This window comes from Oxyura jamaicensis, chromosome 6, assembly GCF_011077185.1.
Source record: "Oxyura jamaicensis isolate SHBP4307 breed ruddy duck chromosome 6, BPBGC_Ojam_1.0, whole genome shotgun sequence".
Taxonomy (NCBI): Eukaryota; Metazoa; Chordata; class Aves; order Anseriformes; family Anatidae; genus Oxyura; species Oxyura jamaicensis.
The window spans coordinates 12,828,697-12,851,946 of NC_048898.1; the positions used below are offsets into that span (position 1 = coordinate 12,828,697).

General features: G+C 37.8%; 2 protein-coding genes and 1 long non-coding RNA gene across 7 annotated transcripts in view; 1 reads left to right on the forward strand and 2 right to left on the reverse strand.

Moving 5' to 3' along the window:
- Positions 1-1,486: 1,486 nt before the first annotated feature.
- RPS24 (ribosomal protein S24) lies at positions 1,487-7,366 on the reverse strand. 4 transcript variants are annotated; one of them, XM_035329789.1, is made up of 8 exons: positions 7,251-7,365; positions 6,476-6,541; positions 5,913-6,122; positions 5,301-5,411; positions 5,176-5,178; positions 4,440-4,457; positions 2,543-2,578; positions 1,487-1,686 (listed from the first exon to the last, which is right to left on the reverse strand). In XM_035329789.1, exons 1-6 carry the CDS (start codon positions 7,251-7,253, stop codon positions 4,452-4,454), a joined length of 399 nt encoding a protein of 132 aa, XP_035185680.1. In that variant the 5' UTR covers positions 7,254-7,365; the 3' UTR covers positions 1,487-1,686; positions 2,543-2,578; positions 4,440-4,451. The 4 variants fall into 4 exon arrangements, with proteins under 4 accessions (XP_035185680.1, XP_035185682.1, XP_035185681.1 ...); XM_035329791.1 differs by lacking the exon at positions 4,440-4,457 and having other exon boundaries at positions 7,251-7,366; XM_035329790.1 differs by lacking the exon at positions 5,176-5,178 and having other exon boundaries at positions 7,251-7,363.
- Positions 1,693-9,505, reverse strand: LOC118168955. The gene is made up of 3 exons (XR_004751872.1): positions 9,495-9,505; positions 2,363-2,365; positions 1,693-2,076 (listed from the first exon to the last, which is right to left on the reverse strand). It is a non-coding gene; the product is annotated as an uncharacterized LOC118168955 (long non-coding RNA).
- The window catches only part of POLR3A (RNA polymerase III subunit A), a 37,104-nt gene continuing 21,358 nt past the window's right edge, over positions 7,505-23,250 (forward strand). Inside the window, exons 1-17 of one of the 2 annotated variants that reach the window (XM_035329787.1) lie at positions 7,505-7,695; positions 7,809-7,944; positions 8,482-8,619; positions 9,160-9,331; positions 9,867-10,021; positions 10,947-11,186; positions 12,114-12,276; positions 12,462-12,598; positions 13,155-13,258; positions 14,249-14,390; positions 14,888-15,028; positions 16,247-16,316; positions 17,037-17,164; positions 18,600-18,738; positions 20,705-20,869; positions 21,132-21,304; positions 22,583-22,694. In XM_035329787.1, the coding sequence (XP_035185678.1) occupies positions 7,652-7,695; positions 7,809-7,944; positions 8,482-8,619; positions 9,160-9,331; positions 9,867-10,021; positions 10,947-11,186; positions 12,114-12,276; positions 12,462-12,598; positions 13,155-13,258; positions 14,249-14,390; positions 14,888-15,028; positions 16,247-16,316; positions 17,037-17,164; positions 18,600-18,738; positions 20,705-20,869; positions 21,132-21,304; positions 22,583-22,694 (2,359 nt within the window). In that variant the 5' untranslated portion in view covers positions 7,505-7,651. The remainder of the gene's footprint in view (positions 7,696-7,808; positions 7,945-8,481; positions 8,620-9,159; positions 9,332-9,866; positions 10,022-10,946; positions 11,187-12,113; positions 12,277-12,461; positions 12,599-13,154; positions 13,259-14,248; positions 14,391-14,887; positions 15,029-16,246; positions 16,317-17,036; positions 17,165-18,599; positions 18,739-20,704; positions 20,870-21,131; positions 21,305-22,582; positions 22,695-23,250) is intronic. The other variant, XM_035329788.1, reaches the window with a different exon arrangement.

Below are 23,250 nucleotides of genomic sequence, written 5' to 3' on the forward strand. Positions count from 1 at the left end.
CATTTTTCATGCTGACTTTCAAATGAGTTGACATCTCTGGCAGGACATTTCTGCTTCTTTCCAGATTTATTATGAAAAATAAGTATTTAAGTCTTATATTTGTACTGCTGTGTTCACACCACCCCCTAGTGAGTATTCAGTTATATTTAATGTGAATTCTCTCCTTTACTTTTGAACATTTAATGGAAGTTTTTACTCTAAGTATTATTTTAAAGAGGTTTAGGTTTAACTCGATGTTTTATGTGAATAATGTTTGCTCCATATCCTTCAAAATCCTTTTGCTAGTCAGAAATTTATTGTCACTTATTCCAAGTGTTCCTACAGAGTCAAGAGTTCAGGGGCATTATTTCTAATGCCCCTCGATCAACTCTTCAGATTTTTATTTGCATACATCCTTTGGAAGAACATCTAATTAGCATCCATCTTTGAAGGTCTAAGATGAAAACACCTTTACTTCTACAAAACTTAAGAATCAGAACTACTTATTGTAGAAGCAATTACTCCCTGATTATACATCCCCTTAGCCTAATTTCATTACTTTACCTACATTTATAAAAAGAAATTGCAACTATCCTTTCTTTAGATCAGTTGCCTAACCTCAAATACCAACCTCAATGAAAACAGGAATACTGTACCATGAGGTACGGCAACTTTATTGCACAGCTGAGAGAGCTATGCTGCTGAACACTGAGAATAGCAAACCCACTATTTGGAAAACCAACTGAAGATACTAGAAAATACAGTTTTACCTGTACCTACCTGATATTGTATTCAAGTTACTAGGGTAACAGTACCCCAATCACTTCAATAACTGTGGCTCCAGGGTTGTTTCCACTCCCCCTGCCACCCCCTAACACTAAAAATATCTTACCTGTATTACAATATCCTGCCTCAGTACACCTGTAGTACAATTTCAAAGCACTGCGCTTACCTAAGAATGAGGTCAGAATCTTCATCAGCATGTCCACTAGAGCTGCCCAGTCAGTTTCAGTCCTATTTACTATATAATTTCTGTTCTACCTGCTACTCAAGAGAGCTGCACCAGAACACTTAAGAGCATAAAGTGTGCCTCATCCAACAACTAATCCAATCTCAAGTGACCCATTTAACATCACCAGATAAAAAAAATTAGAGATGCACTACAGAATTCACAGAGCAAATGGAGACCCCAGAGCCTGTCTTGACAACCCAGGAACTAAAGACTAGTTATACTAGACTTCTTCATTAGCTAAAAGCTGAACTGTAAAATATGCAGCTCAATCTCTCTGCTGACATGTTTTTCCCCTGCCTTCAGCTGCACTCTGCAGGTTTATACAAGCAGTCAAGCACACCTTAAAAGGACTCTGCAAAACACAACCTGAACAACAGATGACAAAAGCACGCCTATCTCTATTGAGTTAACACTGCCTGCTTGGAATGTCTTCAGAACTACTATCCATAGAAAGCTTGGATTCATACTTGGGATTGATACTCAAAACAAGAGCTGTTTAATTATGAAAAGATTTTAATACAGTGCAAATAGTGCACCAATCTTGAATTTCTCAAGCTTTACAAAACAGTAGTTGTCAAATCAAAACCAAATGGCAAACCAGCAATTGACTGACATAGTTTATTTGATGTTAAAACCAGATGAGCAGCTTCTCTCCAGAATAATTATTCCTGCACTTCTTCACAAAATCATGTAGTCTGTAAAGGAAAAGAAATATCAGTTCCACAAGAATAAAACACATTTTTTGTACTCACACCACTATACGGCCTGAAAAATTGGTTTCCAAAGAAGCCAAGGCCAGGTGAACAATAATGCCTTTCTTAGAAGAATGCGGAGTACAGTGAAGTCTTGAACAGTCACAGGAATGAGAGCCTAGATTACAGCATTTCTCTAGACAAGCTCAACAACCTACAGTAGCTTTGACAGCCTCCTGCTTAAGACATACTCACTATCAACTCCCAGACAGCTACTTAAAAATAAGCCATTCAAAATCATTTGCAGTAAAACCAGACTTTAGTCTGTAACTGCTACTGCCCACAACATATCCAATTTACTTAATTTCTGCAGCAAAGATAGAAAAATGAAATCTAGGACTTGTCTAAAATGGTATCAGGATTGTTTATAAGGCATTTACTTGAAGTATCACCAAGAAAACAAAGATGGCACCAAAATACAAGTCATGCAACTTCAACCTATTTAGGACAATACAAACCTACCCTACCCTTAGCATACTTACACTATTTCAAAACAGAAGTGTTTTACAATAAGACTAAATATCATCTTTTAACAGCAGTACATCTGAGCTTAGCCTGAGCCATTACTTCAACTTATCTACTGATCAGGTATCTCACGCAAGTTGAAGTTACAAATTACCAGCTCACTTGTAAGCACAATAGTGAATTTTAAATATTTAAGTCTCCTTCAGTCTTCAACTCTTGCATTATGTTCTGTATCAGTACAAGTACATGCTCTTTGCGTAAACATTGAACCTACGCCATGATCAGACTACAGGTCACTGAATGTGTACTCTTACAAAGCATTCCAAAGTCATACCTGTTGTCCATTTTCCATCTTAAGTATGTGCAGTTACTGAAAAAGAAAAAGCATTACTTGATAAGAGAACAGTTTTAATCAAGGTCCTACTACTGTAGAAGATACAGACAGACAATATAATTTTTTCTATTGCTGCAGAGCAATGTAATAGGAAAACCTTCAAGTCTAGACTACTGCACAAGCTTAAGACTCAGATTTCATGCATTTCCTCAAACTTAAAATCAGAGCTAATAGCTATTTACAGCTCAACCAACTCTCCGGATGCAATTGCATGTTCAACTATACCTCCAAGGTACAAGGCCTTTATTTTCCTATCTATTCACATTACTGTTGGATTATGCTTGAAAAATATTTGTTTGAAAGGCTCACATGTCACAGGCTGTCGAAAATGACGTTTGTGCAATAGTGATGTTAAAAGACATGCATTATTACTCTCAAAACTACAGACTTTCCTGAAGAAGTCTAATAATCAAGTCCCTGCACTTCTGAGATAAACAACCGTCGCAGATCATGTAGGTGGACAATAAAACATAAATCAGGATCTCTATTAAAAACTGCAGATAGCTGTTAAAGAGCACGTTGAACCATGCCACACCATTATGTTCAAACGTGTTTTTCAAGACAAAGCTTTAAGACAGGGGTGTATTCTGCAAGCTTTTTTCTGTGATACAGCATAGAACTCTTCCCAACCAGGTTTTCCAGAAGGCAAGCCAATTAATCTTTAGTTTATGCTTAATGCAAAGACACAAAGGTTAACAAAACTGGTATAGAAGATCTGAACTATGTAGTCATAAACTAAATAATCATTTTAGGGGACATTCAAAAAACTTGAACTGAAACACAGTTCTCTTACTACTGAGAATGCATGCTAGTTTGACAGGTACTTGAAAAATAAGTCAAGGGAACTAGACTATAGAGAACTTGCTTTGACGGGGGTTGGACCCAATGATCTCTTGAGGTCTCTTCCAACCCCTATAGTTCTATGAAGTCACATGCTGTGTAATTATCACAACACAACTGTGTCTTGATTTTTAAAATGCTTATAGCCTTTAAGAAAATTTCAGTGAAACAGATAGTTTTAATTCAAGTGATGGTTACTGAACCATTCTGTATTAACACTCAGTAACAGCCATATTCAAGTACCAAAATTCTAGAAGGGAATAAAGTCACCCATACTACTGCTACTAATGCAACACTGAATGACTCCATTAACACTTAGAAAACAGTGCTCTTTTACACTGTTATGTTGTAAATCCATCTAAAACTTTGTTATTCAAACAACACTGAAGCAGAAATGGAAAAATGTTCCAAACCGTAGCTAGTCCTCACCCAGTTGTTAGCCACAACACTGATTTATTATATCTAATGACTACAAGAACTTGATTTACACAGGAAGAATTTCTCAGAACAACTGCTGTGATTTCTGTCTTAGCTTTGAATTATTGCAGGCCAATAGTTAGTCAGAAGTTTAATGCTGACAATTGTGTAGTTAACTATTGTCTCAAACGCATTAAGCTGTGACATGACTTAAGTTCTCATAAAGATAAACAACTACTTTTCTGTAAAAGTCAAGTTTACACATGCAATTGCACCATACTACTTTGAATCAGAACCTGTAGTGTTTTGAACCAATGCCTCAAATCAATAGCTCTGCTTTCTTCTCAATGGGAATTCCTTATTTTGTGGTATTTTGCTATTTCTGAAAATCTCCTTTGCTATTAGCCAAATTTTACTTTTAAGTCACATAGAATCAAAATCATTACATAGTCATCTGAACCCTTACAGGACAGACATTTAAAGTAAACATGTATGCATGCAAGGCAGCACAGTGCTTCCATTTCAAAAGATATAAGTGTTTCAGTGATTCAGTCACCACATCCATGCTCATTTCCAGTACCTGCTAGATACTTCATTTCTGATGGAGAGTCCCAAGAAAGTAGAGAAAAGCAAAAGTGAAGATTACTTAAGTTCGAGATGTTAAAGCAACTTAGCAACTACAAAGTTAAGCATTAAAACCCATCACCCTCTCCTCCCTCACTGTTGCAAAATCCACCTAGCTGCACAAGCCTACTCAGTATTTTCCAAAGTGCAAAATTCAGCAAAGGAAGGTGACAGCCTTCACAGCCAGGCTATTACATAGGTGGTTTTGGTTGTTTTATGATACGTGAATTCAGTCTCCCTCCAAGCTGCACACCTATGAAGTCTGTATCACGTTCCAGCCACAGTGCAGGAAGAAAAACCCCGGTTTTCCCAACCAGACTCTCAGAACTGCCCTTCTGCAGGGTAGAAGGTAGCCTTTCTACCTTGCTACTACTTACAGAGTCCTTACCATCCACACCATTACATATGCTTAAAATTTGTAACAGAATACTACCTCGGCAGACTAAGTGTTAGATATTTAGGCAGTCTGAGTAACAAGAGTTAAGAAGAATATCTAGTTTGTATACTGAATGACTGAATTACGATATTAAAGCAACATGGTTAGATTTAAGAACATTTAACTTCAGTCAAGTGATGTAGGAAACAATAATTTAAGAAGCGTGGTTTCTTGGTGTATCAGTTAAGCTGCAGCAGTGATGAGCAAAACTAAGCTACTGAGCTGGTATGAAGCTCTATGTGACCACACAGATTACCTTCTGTTATCCAGTAGAACAGGTAAAAGAAATGGAAGAAAGACAAAGTTATTCTGTTGAAAAACTTCAACTCGACATTTCAAAAGTAACACACACAGTCCAGCTTACAGATCATCTCATCCTACCTTCTTGCCAGCACCGACGTTAGCCTTCGCTGTGCCTCTGACTTTCTTCATTCTGTTCTTACGTTCCTTCCGCTGCTTCCTGGAAGTCTTCTTCTTCTCATACAAACCATGCTATCAAAAAACAAAGTTGTATTTTACGTTTATTTGCTGATACTAACTTCCAAAATTAAGTTTTCATACTTTGAGCTGAAAGAATTGTACTATTCCTGGAACTTTCAAATAATGTTTGAACCTGAAATACTAAATAGCTAGAAACTTCAGTAGCTAATGAATGACACCATAGAACAAGCACTGGTATCTTATATGGATCAGTCCCCTCTCTTACACTTCTTTAAGATCTTTAGTAGCGATTAGTTAACTTTTATTACCCAATGTCAGAAATAACACTGATTTTGCCTTCCCCATGCCACCTATAATAGGCTGTAAGGAAGCTTACCTACTTTTCAAATGCAAAAGCTAATCTATACAGTACTTTAACATCATTTACAGAACACTGAATTCCCCATATACATCAGTACTTCTACAAAGTGTAGTTTTTATGCATGTAAATGAACCACTGAACACTTGAAAGCCATTCAAATTGTTTTCGAGTTACTGGAAAACAAAACCTACCCTGGCAAGTCTGTGCTTTGGTTCATTTTTCTTTGCATAGTCCAGGGAATCATAGATCATGCCAAAACCTGTTGTCTTGCCACCACCAAAATGAGTTCTGAAGCCAAATACAAAAATCACATCAGGGGTTGTCTTGTACATTTTTGCCAACTTTTCCCTGATTTCGGTTTTGGGGACAGTGGCCTTCCCAGGATGAAGAACATCTATCACCTAAAAAGAAATTAAGAAGTTGTTACAGGCAAAAAACAGTCAATATCCAGTACAACAGGCAAGTGCTACACTCCCCACCATAAGCTTAAACTTCAAGTAATCCACCTTAGCAAGACAAAGTATTATTAATTTAATACAGAAATGCTCCGAACAGCTTCCTGTTTCTAATGGCAGGTCAGCTCACAACTTTGGCATCAAGATTTACCTTCAACACACACGAACACATTTAAATGCATAATATCTTACACGATGACAACCACAATGATTTCCAGGGCTCCTTACTCATAATGATAACAAAAACACCTGCAGCCCAGAACTAGCAAAGAAATAAAGACATTTTTCAGTATTTTTACCATCTGCTTGCGCTGAAGCAGTCTGTTTGTCATGAATTTCCTGGTTCTGATGGTCACCGTGTCATTCTGAAAAATTAAGTATAAAGAAGTGAAACAAAATCCTAGTTATATATATATATATATATAATTCCAAGCCTAACAAATAAATAAATATTGCACAGTAGAGTACCAGTTAGTAGTTCATCATGAGGTAACAGTGAACTCACAAGTGTGAGTTCACGTGTGTCCGCACAAGCATGTGTCCTAGGCTGTAGAAAACACCTTAGAGAAGTACACCGAATTAATTCCTGTTTGTAAGCAACACAGCAGCATCTGTGCCCCCGTTATCCTAACACGCTGAAACGGCTTTTAATGAAAGACTTGGATTGTAAGGCCAAGCGCCATAGTAACGCACAGACAGCTTCCTTTGGGGAGCTATAGAGTTGGTCTCATTAGGCTTCTCAGACAGGAACAGCCATGAAGCCACCACACGAGCAGAGCACGCTGCACCCCTCTCCGGGGCCAGAAGCCGTGCAGCACCACCCTAACAGCAGGACCTGCGGCCTCTCCGTCCGGGCAGAAGCCAGGCGACACAGCAGGGACCCGGCTCCCTACCGCCACATACCGCTGCCAGGCCGCAGCAGCCCCGTCGACCGGCACAGCCGGTTCCCGCACCCCGTCTCCCCCATACCCGCCCGCCCCCCTCGGACCGAGCCCCTCCGGCCGCGCCGTGCCCCCCAGAGCCCCCTCAGCGCGGGGATGGCGGCGCGGCGGGCGGATGGTGCGGGCCCCTCACCATGATGGCTGCTGGCTGGCAGGCGGCGGGCGCGAAGAGGAAGGGGCGGTGCGGCGCGGCCCGGCATAGGGCGGCGGGGCCTCGGCGCGGGGCGGAGCTGTGCCGGGAGTGTTCGGCCCAGCGCCGGGATCGGGGGAAGGCGATTGGGGCGGCGGGGGGGCGCTTGGGCTCGGGGACGGGTCGCGGTGCCTCGCGTCAGGTTCCGCAGCGGGTTCAGTCGCTGCCCGGCTGTGCCCGCTCGTCCATCGGACGGGGTTTGGGCACCGGCTCGCTACCGGCGTCCCGCGGGAGGCCGCACGGCCAGCCCGGCGTGGGGCGGTGCTCGGTGCTCCGTGCCGTGCTCCGTGCCGTGCTCCGTGTCTACCGCCGGCGCGCGGGGCCGCGCCGCCACCGCCGCCACCATGGTTAAGGAGCAGTTCCGAGAGAGCGACGTGGCCAAGAAGATGTGAGAGGGGCTGAGGGGGGCTCGGCCGGGGCCGGGGGGCGGTGCGGAGCGGGACGGGGGTGGAGGTGGAGGTGTCCTCCGGGTCGTGCTCAGCCCCGTGTCCCTCCTGCCAGAAGCCACATCTGCTTTGGGATGAAGTCCCCCGAGGAGATGCGGCAGCAAGCTCACATCCAGGTGGTCAGCAAGAACCTGTACAGCCAGGACAACCACCACTCCCCGCTGCAGTACGGCGTGCTCGACCACCGCATGGTGAGAGGCTTCTTCCTTTAAAAGTCATCCTTTTTTTAGACTTGCTTAAAATTATTAAAATAATGTGAGATGATCAAAGTACACCGTTCATTCAGAATACATGCATATGTGTCTCCGATTGCACAAGCTGTCGGTCGCTGTGCCAGCTGCTTTCTGCGTGGTTTGGGATGGTTCCACAAAGCATCTTAGCAGGCAGGAGGTGAGTTTGTGCTGCCTGACTCTCAGAGGCCCAGAGACGTTCATCTGCAAAGCATCACTCACCCTGGAGACCCGTGGGCTGTAGATAGCTGGCAATAGCTGGATGAGTTAGCATCACTGTTACCAGGATGGGCAGTGTGTGAAAACCATTTTTACTTCTTAAGGGTTGGCTAAATGTAGTGCTACTGACATGCTTCTAATGCTGGAAAAAAAACACAGAAGTGCCGTGGGTCTGCTGTCAGGATAGCTACTCCCTTAAAAACTGTTGCATCTTCTGTATGTTCAGCTCATTATAGCTATACATTTCTATTATCGGCATGTGTTTCTTTTCTCTCACAGGGAACCAGTGAAAAAGACCGCCCCTGTGAAACCTGTGGAAAAAACCTAGCTGATTGTTTGGGACACTATGGGTACATTGACTTAGAACTGCCCTGTTTTCATGTGGGATACTTCAAAGCTGTGATAGGCATCTTACAGGTAAACATGATTATGATTTGTTATCAATATCGAGGCTAGAAAAAATGATCAGAAAAGATTGCTTTAAAGACATCCGTTTAGAACACAAGAATAAGGTTGCATTATACATTTTTTTGAATGTTGTACATGTGTTTAAGTATCACTCTTAGTAATATAAAGACATCCGTTTTATTTTGTGATCTCAGACTTGTTAATCCATTATCTTTCTATAGTAATTTGAGCTAAATGTAGGCAATGTAACTTATTCTTTAGAACATTCTGATAAAACAAAGTTCTGTTTACTTTGTATGGATTGTTAAGGTCCTGCAGAACTTACGTAAGAATTTACCACATTGCCTGTATTTTTTCCCCATGTCCTTTTTGTGTGTGTGTGTGTGTTACACTATGAGAATTTGCCTTTCAACCAAGACGGCTGTATTTCAATAAAAATGTGCATACTATTGAAGAACCTGGGTTCTAATAGTTCTTACAGTTCTAATAGTTCTTACAGTTGTCCATGGCTGCATTAAACAACCACGTTTACATGTGTTTACATTAAAGATGATCTGCAAAACCTGTTGCCGTATCATGCTGTCAGTGGAAGAAAAAAAACAGTTTTTGGATTACCTGAAGCGACCAGGTCTTACATATCTTCAGAAGAGAGGGCTAAAGAAGAAAGTGTCTGAAAAGTGCCGAAAGAAAAATACTTGTCCTTACTGTGGTGCCTTTAATGGTGAGTGTTGGCATTAGTAGTTAGTGATAGTTATCTACTGTGATGGTTTTTACATTGGTGGCTGTGGTAGGCATCAAAATCTCAAATATTCATTCCATACGTAATGGGTATTTTCTCTGGCCTTTCTTAAGAAACGGGTAGTTGCACTCTTAATGCCAAGCACAGGCTTATTCACTTCTCATATATGTAGCTATAGACATTGGCCTAGTAACTTATTTTGTTTCACGTATCTCTGTGTGGTAGTAAACAATATTTAATACTTGAATAATGGCAAAAAAACCTTGTTCAACCATATATAAATTAAATATTGGAAGCTTTAGTCAGTGATCAGTACCTTAACATGGAAGCTCTTGTAGACTTTAATTTTGATTGAATTTCATTTGTCATAATTCTGTGAAGTTATTCTTCATAAGATTAAATATGTTTGTCATTCTCTGGGGTATGGGTAGAGTAATGGGAGGGTAACTGATTTTGGAACAATCAGTTGTTGTAAGTTTTTAATTAAAAAAAACAAAACACATTTATTTGCTTGCAGGAACTGTGAAGAAGTGTGGTTTGTTGAAAATAATACATGAAAAATATAAGACCAATAAGAAAGTGGTAGATCCAGTAGTATCCACTTTTCTCCAGTCCTTTGAAACTGCCATAGAACATAACAAAGAAGTAGAATCCTTACTGGGAAGAGCTCAGGTGAATTTTATTACAACTTGAATTTTATGCTAGTTTTTGTGCATGAAATAAAACTCAAAGGTTTTCAGTGTAGCATGTTAAGGTGGTCCAGTACTTCTGGATACCAAGACACATGAAACGTATTTGCCATATTGTTAGCATGCAATAATGTTAACTTGGCAAACAATGAGCATCTGTGTTTATTAGGTACGTACTTTTCTATCCATAGAGAAGGGAGATGTAATTGGTGTATGAAACTTACAGAAGCAAGAAAAAGAAAAAGTGTAGGCCCATAGAAATAGCACATTTACATGTGGATTTACTGTAACTGTGTGATTACATGTGGATTTACTGTAACTCTAACATGACTGCAATACACAGATATTGCAGTATCTGTTGTTGTTTTGTGTATCTTTCCTTCAAAAGAACTTAGCGTTGAGGAGGAAAGAGGAGACTTAATCATCTTTTTTGTTTCATCCAGCTTTGCATTGTGTGCAGTTGTGTTTTCTTCTGTTCTTAGCAAGCTGGAAAAATTTCAGGGTAGATATATGAACAGAAAAAGGAGTGAACATTTTGAGTTTCTTATACTTCAGCAATAACTGTTCTAGATGAGAAATAAAGTTTGTGTTTTCATTGTTTTTTAAAAAGCACTAGAAAGTATTGTAATTCACGTAAGTTTCTACTAATGAAATGAGAGAAAACATTTTAAATTTGTTGTAACGTTTATTATATTATTTTGACAAGGAGCTATGAAATATTGTTTGAAAAAGTAACATAATTAAGTACAAGGCAAAACACCTAAGTTAAAACGAGGGAAGACACACAAAGAAAACAGCGATTATATGAGGCACTCAAAAAAGTTTGAATAATCAGTGAGAGGAGGAGGGAAGGGTTGAAAGTTATTACATGATGGCTTGATCTTGATGTTTTCTGATGGATTTTGTAGGAAAACTTGAATCCGTTAGTAGTATTGAACCTCTTTAAAAGAATCCCAGCAGAAGATATCCCTCTGCTTCTAATGAACCCAGAAGCAGGAAAGCCTTCTGATTTGATCCTCACACGACTCTTAGTGCCACCATTGTGTATCAGACCCTCTGTTGTGAGCGACTTGAAGTCTGGCACAAACGAGGACGACTTGACAATGAAACTGACAGAAATCATTTTCCTCAATGATGTAATAAAAAAGGTAAGTCATTCTTCAAGCTCTCTGAGACTGTTCCCTTCAAAAAGATTTGGTTAGAATTTAGTAGAACAAGTGGTTTTATTTATCTCACTTTTCCCAGTCTAACAAGCAGTCTGTACTGTACTGTTGCGCTGTTTGGAATTTTATTGAAAGAAAGTTGCTCCAAATGGAGCTGGCTGTCTGGCTGCTTGCATTGTAGGACTTGCTGAATATCTTCTGGAGCCCATAGGAGACCACTTCAATTTGAGTTCTCATCTGTAAACTGTTTTTTTCCCCACCTCTGTCTATCACTATAACATTTTTGAGGGTTTGCTTACAACGAAAACATTATACTGTACCTCATGGGTTATTTTCTTTTGTGTATGCCTTAATTTTCTTTACCACATTTTTGTTCTTTCTTTATTCTGCCATTCTTGTTCTTAAGAAATAAGGTTCACTTAGCACAGTTACCAAACTGATAGAAATGCATTTGACAATTTATTATTTGTTTAGAGGAACAGCTCTACCAGCCTATTTTTTTTTCAGGATTTTCTAAACTGGGCTTTGGCCAAGAAAACAAAATCAAATGAGCAGTAATTCCCATAACTGAAGAATGATTAAATTCTGGTGATTTTCCTGACTATGGAATTATTTTAGCTTAACTTCAGTGGCTTGGGAAAAAATAGCAATTTAAACAAATGCATATTTTTGTGAGTGTTTGTCAAAAGTTGATGCTAGTCATAAGCAATTAGGTTTTCTGTTGGGTTCTCTTGTGGGCAGCCTTATGCTATAGCAATGTGAAGTTATCTTGCCTTTTTCATTTCAATGACTATGAAGGGTTTTTAACATTATTTTCCAAAGAAGTGTTGTGTTCAATATCAGAAAAAACATCTTGACTAGTTTAGTCTAATGGTATGCTTGTTCTCTGAACTGGGTGATTATTTTGTTTAGCACAGGATATCAGGAGCCAAAACACAGATGATAATGGAAGACTGGGACTTCCTTCAACTGCAGTGTGCCCTGTACATTAACAGTGAGCTGTCGGGAATTCCTCTGAACATGGCACCTAAAAAATGGACCAGAGGTTTTGTTCAAAGACTTAAGGGAAAGCAAGGTTTGTCCAGAAAGCCGTTTTTAATTAAGTCACAACTATTTGCTATTCCAAAGCACGTCTTTGTTACTATTGTGTTGTGCTACTGTGATGCACATTGAAAGATGTTCTAATGTGCTCTCTTAACAGACAGCATTTTGAAATCAACTTTCTCTAAAAGAGGTTTTCACTTGCTTGTTTTTTTTTAGGTCGGTTTAGAGGCAATCTGTCTGGAAAGCGAGTGGATTTCTCTGGCAGAACAGTCATTTCCCCAGACCCTAATTTAAGAATAGATGAAGTAGCAGTGCCTATTCATGTTGCTAAAATACTAACTTTTCCTGAAAAGGTGAGTAGTGTTAGAACCAAAACCTCTCTGTGCCTTTTTTTTTTTTAACCATACATCAGTTTTGTCCTTTGTGATCTGTCTGTAAAAGGGAGTAAAAGTGTGGTTTATATGTTCAACATGTCATTCAATGATGTTTTGCCAGTTCTGTTGCTGCTGGTAAGTGAAGCTTGTAGTATCAGATATGTACAAGTACTGTGAAAGCATATGGGGTAAGGAGTGACAGACACATCAAGAGAGAGAATGGTTCAGCTTGATGTTGTTTAAACTTACATATAGCTTCATATGTTCATTGGTGTAACTGTCTAAGGAATGGTTGGGTGTTTTTTTGATTTGCGAATTTGTTTCCCAGAATTTTTATGTAATTTCACTGTGATTTTGTGCTCTAAAACAGGCTTTAACTTTCCTCCTGTATTTTCTCCTGCCCGTTCCTTGCAGCAGCTGGGGCTGTGAGGGGAATTCTCAGTTGAGCCTAAAATTTGAAAACACAGAACACCAGGAAAAACAAAGGTCTTAAAACATGTTTCTCTTGTTCCTGATTGAAATCTTTATGCAACAGGTTAACAAAGCAAATATTAATTTTATGAGGAAACTTGTCCGGAATGGTCCTGATGTTCATCCTGGAGCCAACTTCATTCAGCAAAGGCACACACAGATGAAAAGGTACCTGTCATTAATGATTCACTTTTCATCTCTCCCCAGCTCATTCCTTCTGTTGTGTGAAACCTGTAATATCTACAAGGGTTAAAATGGGTCTTCATTTTTAGCGTTTTTCATAAAGGGCAGTAACAAAAATCACCTAAAAAGAACTCACACACTAAACTTTAGGAGATTATATGTTGGATTTAAATGTCAACTGTACATAATAACAATAGTGAACTGCAATTAGGCTGCTTTATGACTGAGTGTCTTTTATTTAGGATAGAGGCTAAGATACTGTAGATAATATAGGACCTGGAATGAGATGTGCATTTTGGGTCATATTGACAGGTGACGAAGGGAAGTAGATGGCATTGGTCACTTTGTGCTGGCATTTTTCATGGGAGGGCTAATGTGCAGTCAGTTTATGGATACTGACTTATTGTGGAGAGTGACGTTTCACACGGGCACGTAGTGATATGACAAAGGGGAACAGTTTTTAACTAAAAAAAGGGGGATGTTATGTTAGATGTTAGGAGGATAGTCTTCACTATGAGGATGGTGAGGGCCTGGAACAGGTAGCACAGAGCATCTGTGGATGCCTCATCCCTGGAATTTTTCAAGGCCAGGTTGGATGAGCGCCTGTGGAATTGGAACTAGATGAGCTTTAAGGTCCCTTCCAACCTAAGCCACTGTGATACAAAACATAATTGTCTGTGACTGAAACGGCCTTTTCTCTATGATACAATTGAAACAAATACTTTGTTTGTATGGATTAGCTTTTTTCTTAGTTCTTGTAGTAATAACTGTAGTTTTAACTAACATGACAAATTTGTTCATTATTTAAAACAGCAACAAGGCTGATGTTTAATGATGCGATCAACACCAGTTTTGTCTTTTAGTTGTTGTAGTACAAATGCTCCAAATGTTTAATGGAGCAACTTGCATTATAAACATGGGATATATTTTCAGTTGTCTTTGTCTTCTGACTCCGTTGTCATGTGTTACTATAAGATTTTTGAAATACGGAAACCGAGAGAAGATGGCCCAGGAGCTGAAGTTTGGTGATATCGTGGAGCGGCATCTTATAGATGGTGATATAGTCCTGTTCAACCGACAACCCTCTCTTCATAAGCTGAGCATCATGGCTCACATTGTAAGTACACACAGTCTAACAGACAGTTATTGCATCATGTGAACATTAGGTGGCCTGCCTTTGCTGCTCTTTGAAGTAAACAGCTTCTTTTCCAACTGTGCAGGGACAAACATGAATGAGGTGCTGTTTGCATGGGAATTAATGTGTAACTGGGTAGTATGCTGCTTGGACAATTCTGTGAATAGCCATAATTGCCCTCAGTATCTGTTCTTGTGTAAGGATTTAATTTTTGCAGAGTTGATGTGGTCTTTACAAAGCATATGGTGTTCCGTGCATTGTATAAATATTTCTTGTAATGCAACTTAGTTACATTTGTCTAACATAATCCAAGTCCGGCTTCTGGCTGAGTTCAATTCTATAATCAGAAATTTTCATTCATGTCTGTAATAAAGAGAAAGTATAAAGCCTACAAGGAAGCATTTGGGCATGTTTTTTCATCTGTTAGCATGCTTGACTGCATGTGCATCACTTTTTTTTTTTCCTTCTTCTGTTTACAGGCTAGAGTAAAACCTCATAGGACATTCAGATTTAATGAATGTGTCTGTACACCATACAATGCAGACTTTGATGGAGATGAGATGAACCTTCACCTTCCTCAGACAGAAGAAGCAAAAGCAGAAGCACTTGTTTTAATGGGGGTATGCAGATCAAGTTGGTGCTGGGATAGGCCATGCCTTGCACTTTTGTTGCATGTGAAATCTAAAATCACCATTAAGATCCCTGGGTATGGACAGTGTGCAGCTGTGAAGCTACCTGAGAATCATGCAGAAGGCAATTAAGAATAACTAGTGCTGTTAGCCTTATAGATGGTAGTCTAATAGATTTGTATTCAGCATTCCTCGAAAATCAAGTATTTTTAAGTAAGTACGTGTCATTAGTATGTTTTTACCTGACTACTGTTAACAATTGCTACCAAAATAGGGTGGCTTTTACTGAACAGATGTGTGTTCTGGTCTGACAGCCTGCAGTTTCGGCATTATGGCTAAACTGGAAATGAGGCAGTAATAGTGTGCTTGTACTAAGGTAATAGTTAACAGAGAAGGCAGGGTACAAGTAAAGTTTTAGGAGGTGAAAAGGGAGAAAGGATAGAAGGTAGAAGGATTTGGTGGTTGCAGCCATTGATCTGTAGCATGGAAGTGGAGTCAGTAGCAATAATCTGAGGATTTTCCAGTGCACTGTACCTTCAGGGCAAGTGAAGTTCAGTACTTCTATAACTGTTCGTTGCAGCATGTATTGAGTTGCTGTACTAATTTGAGAGTTTAAAAAGAAAGTTTCCAACAGAAAAAATGAAGTGCATGATCTAGGCTTCTGTGGGACTGTGAATAGTTCAGGCAAAGCTGTGGCAACCACGTACTGCCCTAGTGGGGATCTGGGGATAAGTAACTGTAACAGTAATTAGTATGACTGGGAACTCATACTAGTTACCCTGATTTTATTAAAAAACAACAACAAAACCTCTCTGCTGTAGAATGATGTCTGAGGAGAACTATTTCAGTTTATGTATGTGATGCACATTAAAACTTACTGTTTTTAATATTTAGTGCATGTAAGTGATATATTTTTAAAATATTCAGGAGTGAATTGGGTACCTAAATACATTTGACTTCAGTGTCAGATCTAATTGCTGATCCTGACAAAGCCTAGCATTGACAAAGCCATGCAGGAGACTGAACTATGACTTTGCGTCTTGGTTATTAGTTAAGTCTCCAAAGAATTCAAACAGATGCAAGCTAGGCTTAGCTACAAGCAGAAGAAGGTTTTGCTATCATTGCTGACAAAACTGTCTTAAATAGTAGGTTTACCACTGAATAACAGATGTGTCTTCAAGTGTGTAATTCTTTTCTTATGTCACACAGACTAAAGCAAACTTGGTAACACCAAGAAATGGAGAACCCCTCATTGCTGCTATTCAAGATTTCCTTACAGGTGTGTACAAAAGCTTGGTTTAGAGCTATGTGATTTAACAATTCTATAAGAATCACTTCCCTCTTCTTTATAATTTTCTCTATTAATTTAAAACTTTCTCCTTTCACAAGTCAAATTGACAGTATAAAAGTAAGGCCATTGTTAGTCTGAAATATAATGATGTTCATCATATTTCTTCTGATACTGTCAACCTTTGTAGGTGCAATTTTTAATAGTTTTGCATATGTTCTGCAGTCTTTTTTCTTTTTGTCAAAAGCAAATGTTCAGGATCTCCATGTGCAATATGTATTGTAAACTCCTTATAATTATGGGAGAGGATTTGAACTCATTAGGCCAAAGTGAGTTTTAACCTATATTAAGTACTTTAAAAATTACTTATTTATTTGGGAAAGATCCAATGAATATTAAGAGAGAAAGTGTAAAAAAATCAATATGAAGGCTTTATTTTCTGTCTATTTGGTAGTGTATGAAAGAGAATAGATTGTAGCAATGCACTGTCGTTAATTTTTGGAAGTTTCTGTGAGGAGGAATTTTTTTAAAAAAAAAAAAAAAGGGAAAGTATTTACCAGCAAAGCAGTCTAAAACATTGGTATTTTGCAGAATAAGTAGTTACTTAGTATCAGATTCAAATTATTAATACTGAATAGTATTAAACATAGCTTTAAAATATATTTTAATATTTATAATAGCTTTTAAATTTAATTGCATTTTACATTCTAGGTGCCTATCTTCTTACACTAAAAGATACCTTTTTTGATCGAGCCAAAGCCTGTCAAATCATTGCTTCTATCCTGGTTGGCAAGGATGAAAAAATTAAAGTTCGTCTTCCACCTCCGGCAATTCTGAAGGTGTGTAAAACTATTTTTTAACATTACGAAGACTTACTATCTGTTCTCTTGACCTATGGTGATGTTCTCAGCTGAGAGACGGTTCTTGTGTTTTCTGACATTTGTTTTGTATTATATTTGAGACCATAAGGCATGAAGTGCAAAAATCAGAACCGGAGTTGTTTGATGGTTCCTGAGACTGAACAGAGTCAACCTTGCATAGTATGGTCCAGATACAAGATTCCTTTGTGGTTCAGACATAGTTTTGATAGTTTCCTGTTACTGTCGAGTCCAAGACCACTTGGCTGTTGATGGTCATATAGCAGACAAACCTAGCATGGGGCTAAGTGGAGTAACTGTTGTTCCTTGGGTATGCTGAAGCAGTGTTAAAATGCTCAGCAGTTCTAGGTTTCAGTATCCCAATTGTAGGTGGTATCCAACCTGGGTGATAGTATATTTTAGGTGTTAACCTGTCACTGTGTTCAAGATTAAAGAGAATGAGTGCTATGTGATTTTTCTTAGATCATGCACACAAAAAAATAGTATTGTTAAGGGCTGAATATTTGTGAATCAGTCAGAAAGTTGGGAGAGAGCTGTAGTATCATTTATTAGATTGGATTAGAGTCTGTTAAGCCTTCCTTCAAATATATTTAAGGGTATCTCTATTTGATTAATAATGTATATAAGGCAAATACTTGTTTAGAGAGAATTTGGTACATTTTCTAATTTAACTACTCATTAAGCATTCATACATACATTTTTATAGTCTGTAGATAGTTTTAAAACTATTATATATATAATATTAAGGAAACTTCCATAATTATTCAGAAAGAGAAACTAAAATTTAAATGAATAATAACAACAATAGTAATGTGAAGCAAGGTCAGAGCATTTAGCAATGATATTTAATGTGAATTTTAGGAATTTATATGAACTTTGATAACAAAGAGTATTGGTTCTTTGACTGCTTCTGTCATTCCAAATTAGTAAATTTAGCACTAGATTTGACAGTTACTTCTGTTTAACTACAGGTGAGTGAAGTACGTAATTATATGAATCTTGAGCCTCCTAAAAATTTAAATAGGAATCATTATATAAAGAATTAAATACAAATGTGGCACCCTACTTGGGAAATGAAACAAATGTGGCATTGTATTTTTTTCCGTTCCTAATCAGGAAGGGAAATGTGACAAAGGGAGAAATAGTGTGTTTCAGTAAATGCATGTGCATACTTTTATGTAAAGGATAGCCATTTGTGAATCAGCGCTTTTATATTTTTGAAAGTGCATAATACTCCCCTATTTGTAATAATGCTATTATGTACTGTTACAAGTGTAGTTCAGTATAGAAAGATTATGTATTAAAAATGAAATTTTACAATTCCATTTTCGCTGGTTTTACTGCTGTTGTATCATAAACTCTGTAACCCTGTTTGTTGTCCTTTTGTTTTCCTAAGCCTGTAACACTCTGGACAGGAAAGCAGGTTTTCAGCCTCATTCTCAAACCCAGTGATGACTGTCCTGTAAAAGCGAATCTGCGAACCAAAGGCAAACAATACTGTGGCAAAGGGGAAGACCTGTGTTACAATGATTCTTGTGAGTGACACTTCTAAAGCTGTGTTTTGGAAGTCTTCTGCAAAACTGTAGATACTGTTTTGTTGAGCTTATTGTTGAGCTTACTGGAGGAATTAAAGCACTGCCTTCCATAAGTATACTTGAAATGAAAAAATATATTATTTTTTCTCAAAAATTGAAGTCATGCTGGACATCAGAGAAAAGACTTAAGTGTTTTCTTGTAGTAAATTTTTTGTTGTGTGATGATAGGCTTATTATGATGCTGAAGTATTTAAAGATAATAAAGATAAGAAAAGCCTAGAAGCTTGGGAAATGATTATGCAGATGGCAAATGGGAAAAAGTTAAGTATTTAACTATATTAATATATATTAATATACTATATTAATATTTCAAGTGGGGGTCGTGATGCAGTGATTATAAGTCAAACAGTGAAAGGAGTTAGGAAATAAAGGACAAGAAGATAAGAATCTTTTAGAGGTCAGACCATCTGCCATTTGGGGAAGTCGAAGTGGCAAGTGGCATCCACAGCATCAAGGTTGAAGAGGCTGTAGGAGATGAGAAAGGCTTCTCCAATTAATAATTTATGTAGTAACAGTTGGAAGAGAACTTGAGCAGGTGAGACTAGCTCATCTCCTTGCTGATCATGAATTTGAGCTAAGGAACACAGGTATGTAGGGAGAAAGCATTGATTTACAGTAATTCAGGCATGCAGTGGTGATGTGAGAAAGAACTCCCATTGAGGACTCAGATACACTCCACAGCAGATTCTGAGAGATTTCTTTGGAATACAGGATCACTTTGTGGTTGTCAAGTTGTCTGTAAACACGAAGATAATATTTTTTTTTCAGCCTGAAAGAATGTAGAGTGAAAGGCAACAAAACAATCCATCTTATTCTCCTGTGTGAACATACACCATTATATTTCGTCTGCATCCTTTTTGTTCTAGGAAGTATAGGTTGAATTCCTGTTTTCTGGGTTTGAGAGTAATAGAGAGTAAATGCTTCTGCATTTCTGCATTCAACATTTGGATGGCTCTGTTCAGTTCTCTGAAAAAACTTGGTTCCTAAAGCAACAAAAGTAATGACCATTGACTTGCAGATCAAGATGAGTACCTAAATTCATATTGAAAATATTGAGCATAGAGTATCATATACATCTAGAGTGTTCTGCAGAAAATGATTTAAATTGGATCTATCTTCATATATAAGTTCTTTGAAAGATGCATAATGAAGTTAGGAATTGACGTATATTGTATGGTTTGCATACCAAATATGTCTAAATTTCATGTGCAGAAGATACTTTTCTAACTGCATAAAAGCTGAAAGTCACAAGGAAGATTCAGTGCCTGAAATAGAAGTTTGATGATGAAGCAAAAGGAGGTCATCTAAAAGAGGCATTATGTACAGGCCACAGGCCTAAAGCCAGGATGGATGTCTTTATGATATGCTTCTAACTAGAGACATCTGCTTCAACTATGTCTTTAAAATTTGAACTATGCTTCCAGAGGTGAAATGATTATCAGAATCTTAGATTAAAGAGAACTGTAGCTTAGTTTCTGAAATTTTGTTGTGGTAATAATAAATAAATGAACAAATTTATTTTGCTCTGTTTGCTATGCACAATAGAGGACTTTTATTTCTGTACTGATAAGGTGAAAACCTTGATTTTGATTAAGGAAGCACAGCTTCGCATTTTATTATTATTTTTTTCTTTAATGAAAAGGATTATTCAGAAGTTTCTCAGAAGTCTTAAAAATAGACACAGTTGCCCTTCTAAGGAGGAAGGGAAATACGTAAATGTTTGCTTTTCTGGGTAAAATTAGTTTGTAGATAGTCCCCTTAAGCATTTCTACAGAAAGGCTAAATATTAAACTTATTTTATTTTATTAACAAAGCATTTATTTACAAACCTGCTCCATAACTGATCACAAGAGTTTAGGTAACGTTTTAGAAAAAATATGAATTATTTTTTCTTTTCTATTTGCAGATGTCACAATTCAAAACAGTGAGTTAATGAGTGGCAGCATGGACAAAGGAACCTTAGGTTCTGGATCCAAGAACAACATCTTTTACATCTTGCTGAGAGACTGGGGACAGGTAGAAGCTGCAGATGCCATGTCACGACTAGCCAGGCTTGCACCTGTCTATCTATGTAAGTAACAGTGAAGTAAGTTTCCTTGTGAAATGGTATCTTAAAGCAGAAATAACCCAACAATAGAGCAAGAATTTTTCTTCAGATACAATGTATCCCATTTAAAAATAAAGGAAACATACAAAAAAAACACCAAAGCCGGTTCTGAAACTGACAAATGGTACAGCTGATACGTTTACAGATTATAACATTTATTGCTTTAAACTTCTACTTTATTTCTGTGAGATTGAGTTAGTACTATAATTCTTTTGTTTTATGACAGCTAATCGTGGCTTTTCAATTGGAATTGGTGATGTCACACCAGGTCAGGGCCTGCTAAAAGCTAAGTATGAGCTCCTGAATGCTGGCTATAAGAAATGTGATGAGTATATTGAAGCTCTGAACACTGGAAAACTACAGCAGCAGCCTGGTTGCACTGCAGAAGAGACACTAGAGGTAAACATTTTAAATGGAATCAGTGTGTGTGTGTATATGTATATATATATATGTGTGTGTGTGTGTATATGTATATATATGTATATATATATATATATACGCATACACTGATATATACACTTTTTTATATATATATACACACAGTTAAAAGCTCATTAATACATGTGTATAATTTGTAAAGCTCAAAGATGTCTCCTGAAACTTCAGAATATGAGCAAGTAGGGCCCTTATGTACACAACTTCATTTCTCTGTCTCATCTTTTAGATGCATACAAGCATCTCTGTGTTAAATGCTAGCTAAATACTTAACAACTGGGATACTTCCATCCCACTGGAAGTATGGAGGGGACATAAAATAAAATTACACAGGTAATTGAAACAGTGTTAATTCCATTTACCATATGCACTAAGTTAGTAAAGAACAGCAACAGCAATTAATCTAGTTGAAGAAACAAAATACTCTTAGTTACAATTCTGTATATACACAAGTTTTTTTCTTTTTTTCTTGTTACTTATTAGGGCAAAGGTTGAGTGGACTTGGGTTACTCTGTTTTTTTTTTTTCTTTTTTTTTTTTTTTTTTTTTTTTTTCTTTGATAACTTTGATTAAGAGCAATGAATGTTGCCCAAAAACTTATGGACAGGCTCTTAATGAAGTCAACTGAAAAATACTCTCTTTGTTGCCTTTAATGGCTTTAGACATTTGTTCTATTGGCTATCAATGTTTGTTTTTTTTACCTTTTAAAAAGTAGAAAGGAAGTGTAAAAGGGGAAGGGGGGGGTAGAAGAACCCCACGCTGTGCTTTAACTGCCACAGTTGTCTAGCCTGAAGTAGTACTCTCCCTGAACAAAGTTTTGCCATGTTCTTCATTCTTCTACCTCTTCTCAGACGCCTATGGTTTTTTATATAACTGTTTTCTTAAAAATTAAAGATACTGGCAATGCATAATGTGATAGTAGTCCAACGTTACTTTTTGTGGCTATATTTCACATTGAACAGTGAACAGCTCAGTCCAATATTTGGTTTAATTAGCTTAAGCTGGTGCTACTAGCAAAAGAGGTTACAAAGCTACCCATGTCTTAGCCAAACAAAGAACTCTTGTGCAGCAAAATGGAAGATTACATGCGTTAAGTTAAAACTTATTTTACCCAAAGAAATATCCAACCTTCTCTTAATTCTGCTTTGAATTCCCTATTGACAGCATTGCGGGCAAGCGATAACATATTGTTTGTGTATGGTATTTTTAACTAATATCACATCTCTGTTTTCTGGGATTTTAGGCTTTGATCCTTAAAGAACTCTCTGTTATCAGAGATCATGCTGGCAGTGCCTGTCTCAGAGAACTGGACAAGAGCAATAGTCCACTTATTATGGCTCTCTGTGGTTCTAAAGGTAGGACTATCCAAGCTTTGGAATCAGTTTGCTCATTCCATCTCTGTTCTCAGAGTTACTTGTTCTGTCTTTATAGCTTGTTTTATACAAACAGTTGTGGAAGTACTAAATTCATGTTATATGAATTCGAAGTGACTCCTCAATAAATACAGTTTGGCTCTAGTTAACTGAAAGCAAGCTGATGTACTTCTTTAAATTTTTGGCACAAGTTGAACAGCATCCTGTGAGAACTTTAAATGTTCTTAGATTATTGATCTTGAATTAATTAATCAGCACAGAGACATCAGTTGCACCTCCCATTTCAATTATCTGTATCACACACAAAAATCATCCAGAAATGTTTCCTTAAGAATTGGAAATAATAAAGCCATTTTCACTGCTTCTCTTCTAAAGGATATCCTATATAGTACATAGTTGTTTTACACTCTAATTCTTATCTGAGCTTTCCTTAGTTCTCTGTAAGATTTTGAAGAAACTACTTAACTCTGCCTCTGTCTAGAAATTGTGGAAAGCCTCGGGGTGGCATGAAACTTCTGCATTTTAAAGACATTCTTCA

Excerpts from the sequence above, each read along its gene's own strand:
- RPS24 (XM_035329789.1), bottom strand. Across the intron at positions 6,123-6,475 it reads TGCTTCAGCGCAAGCAGATG|GTGATAGATGTTCTTCATCC; the intron begins GTAAAAATACTG and ends ATTTCTTTTTAG. Across the intron at positions 5,412-5,912 it reads CAAAGCACAGACTTGCCAGG|CATGGTTTGTATGAGAAGAA; the intron begins GTAGGTTTTGTT and ends GTTTTTTGATAG.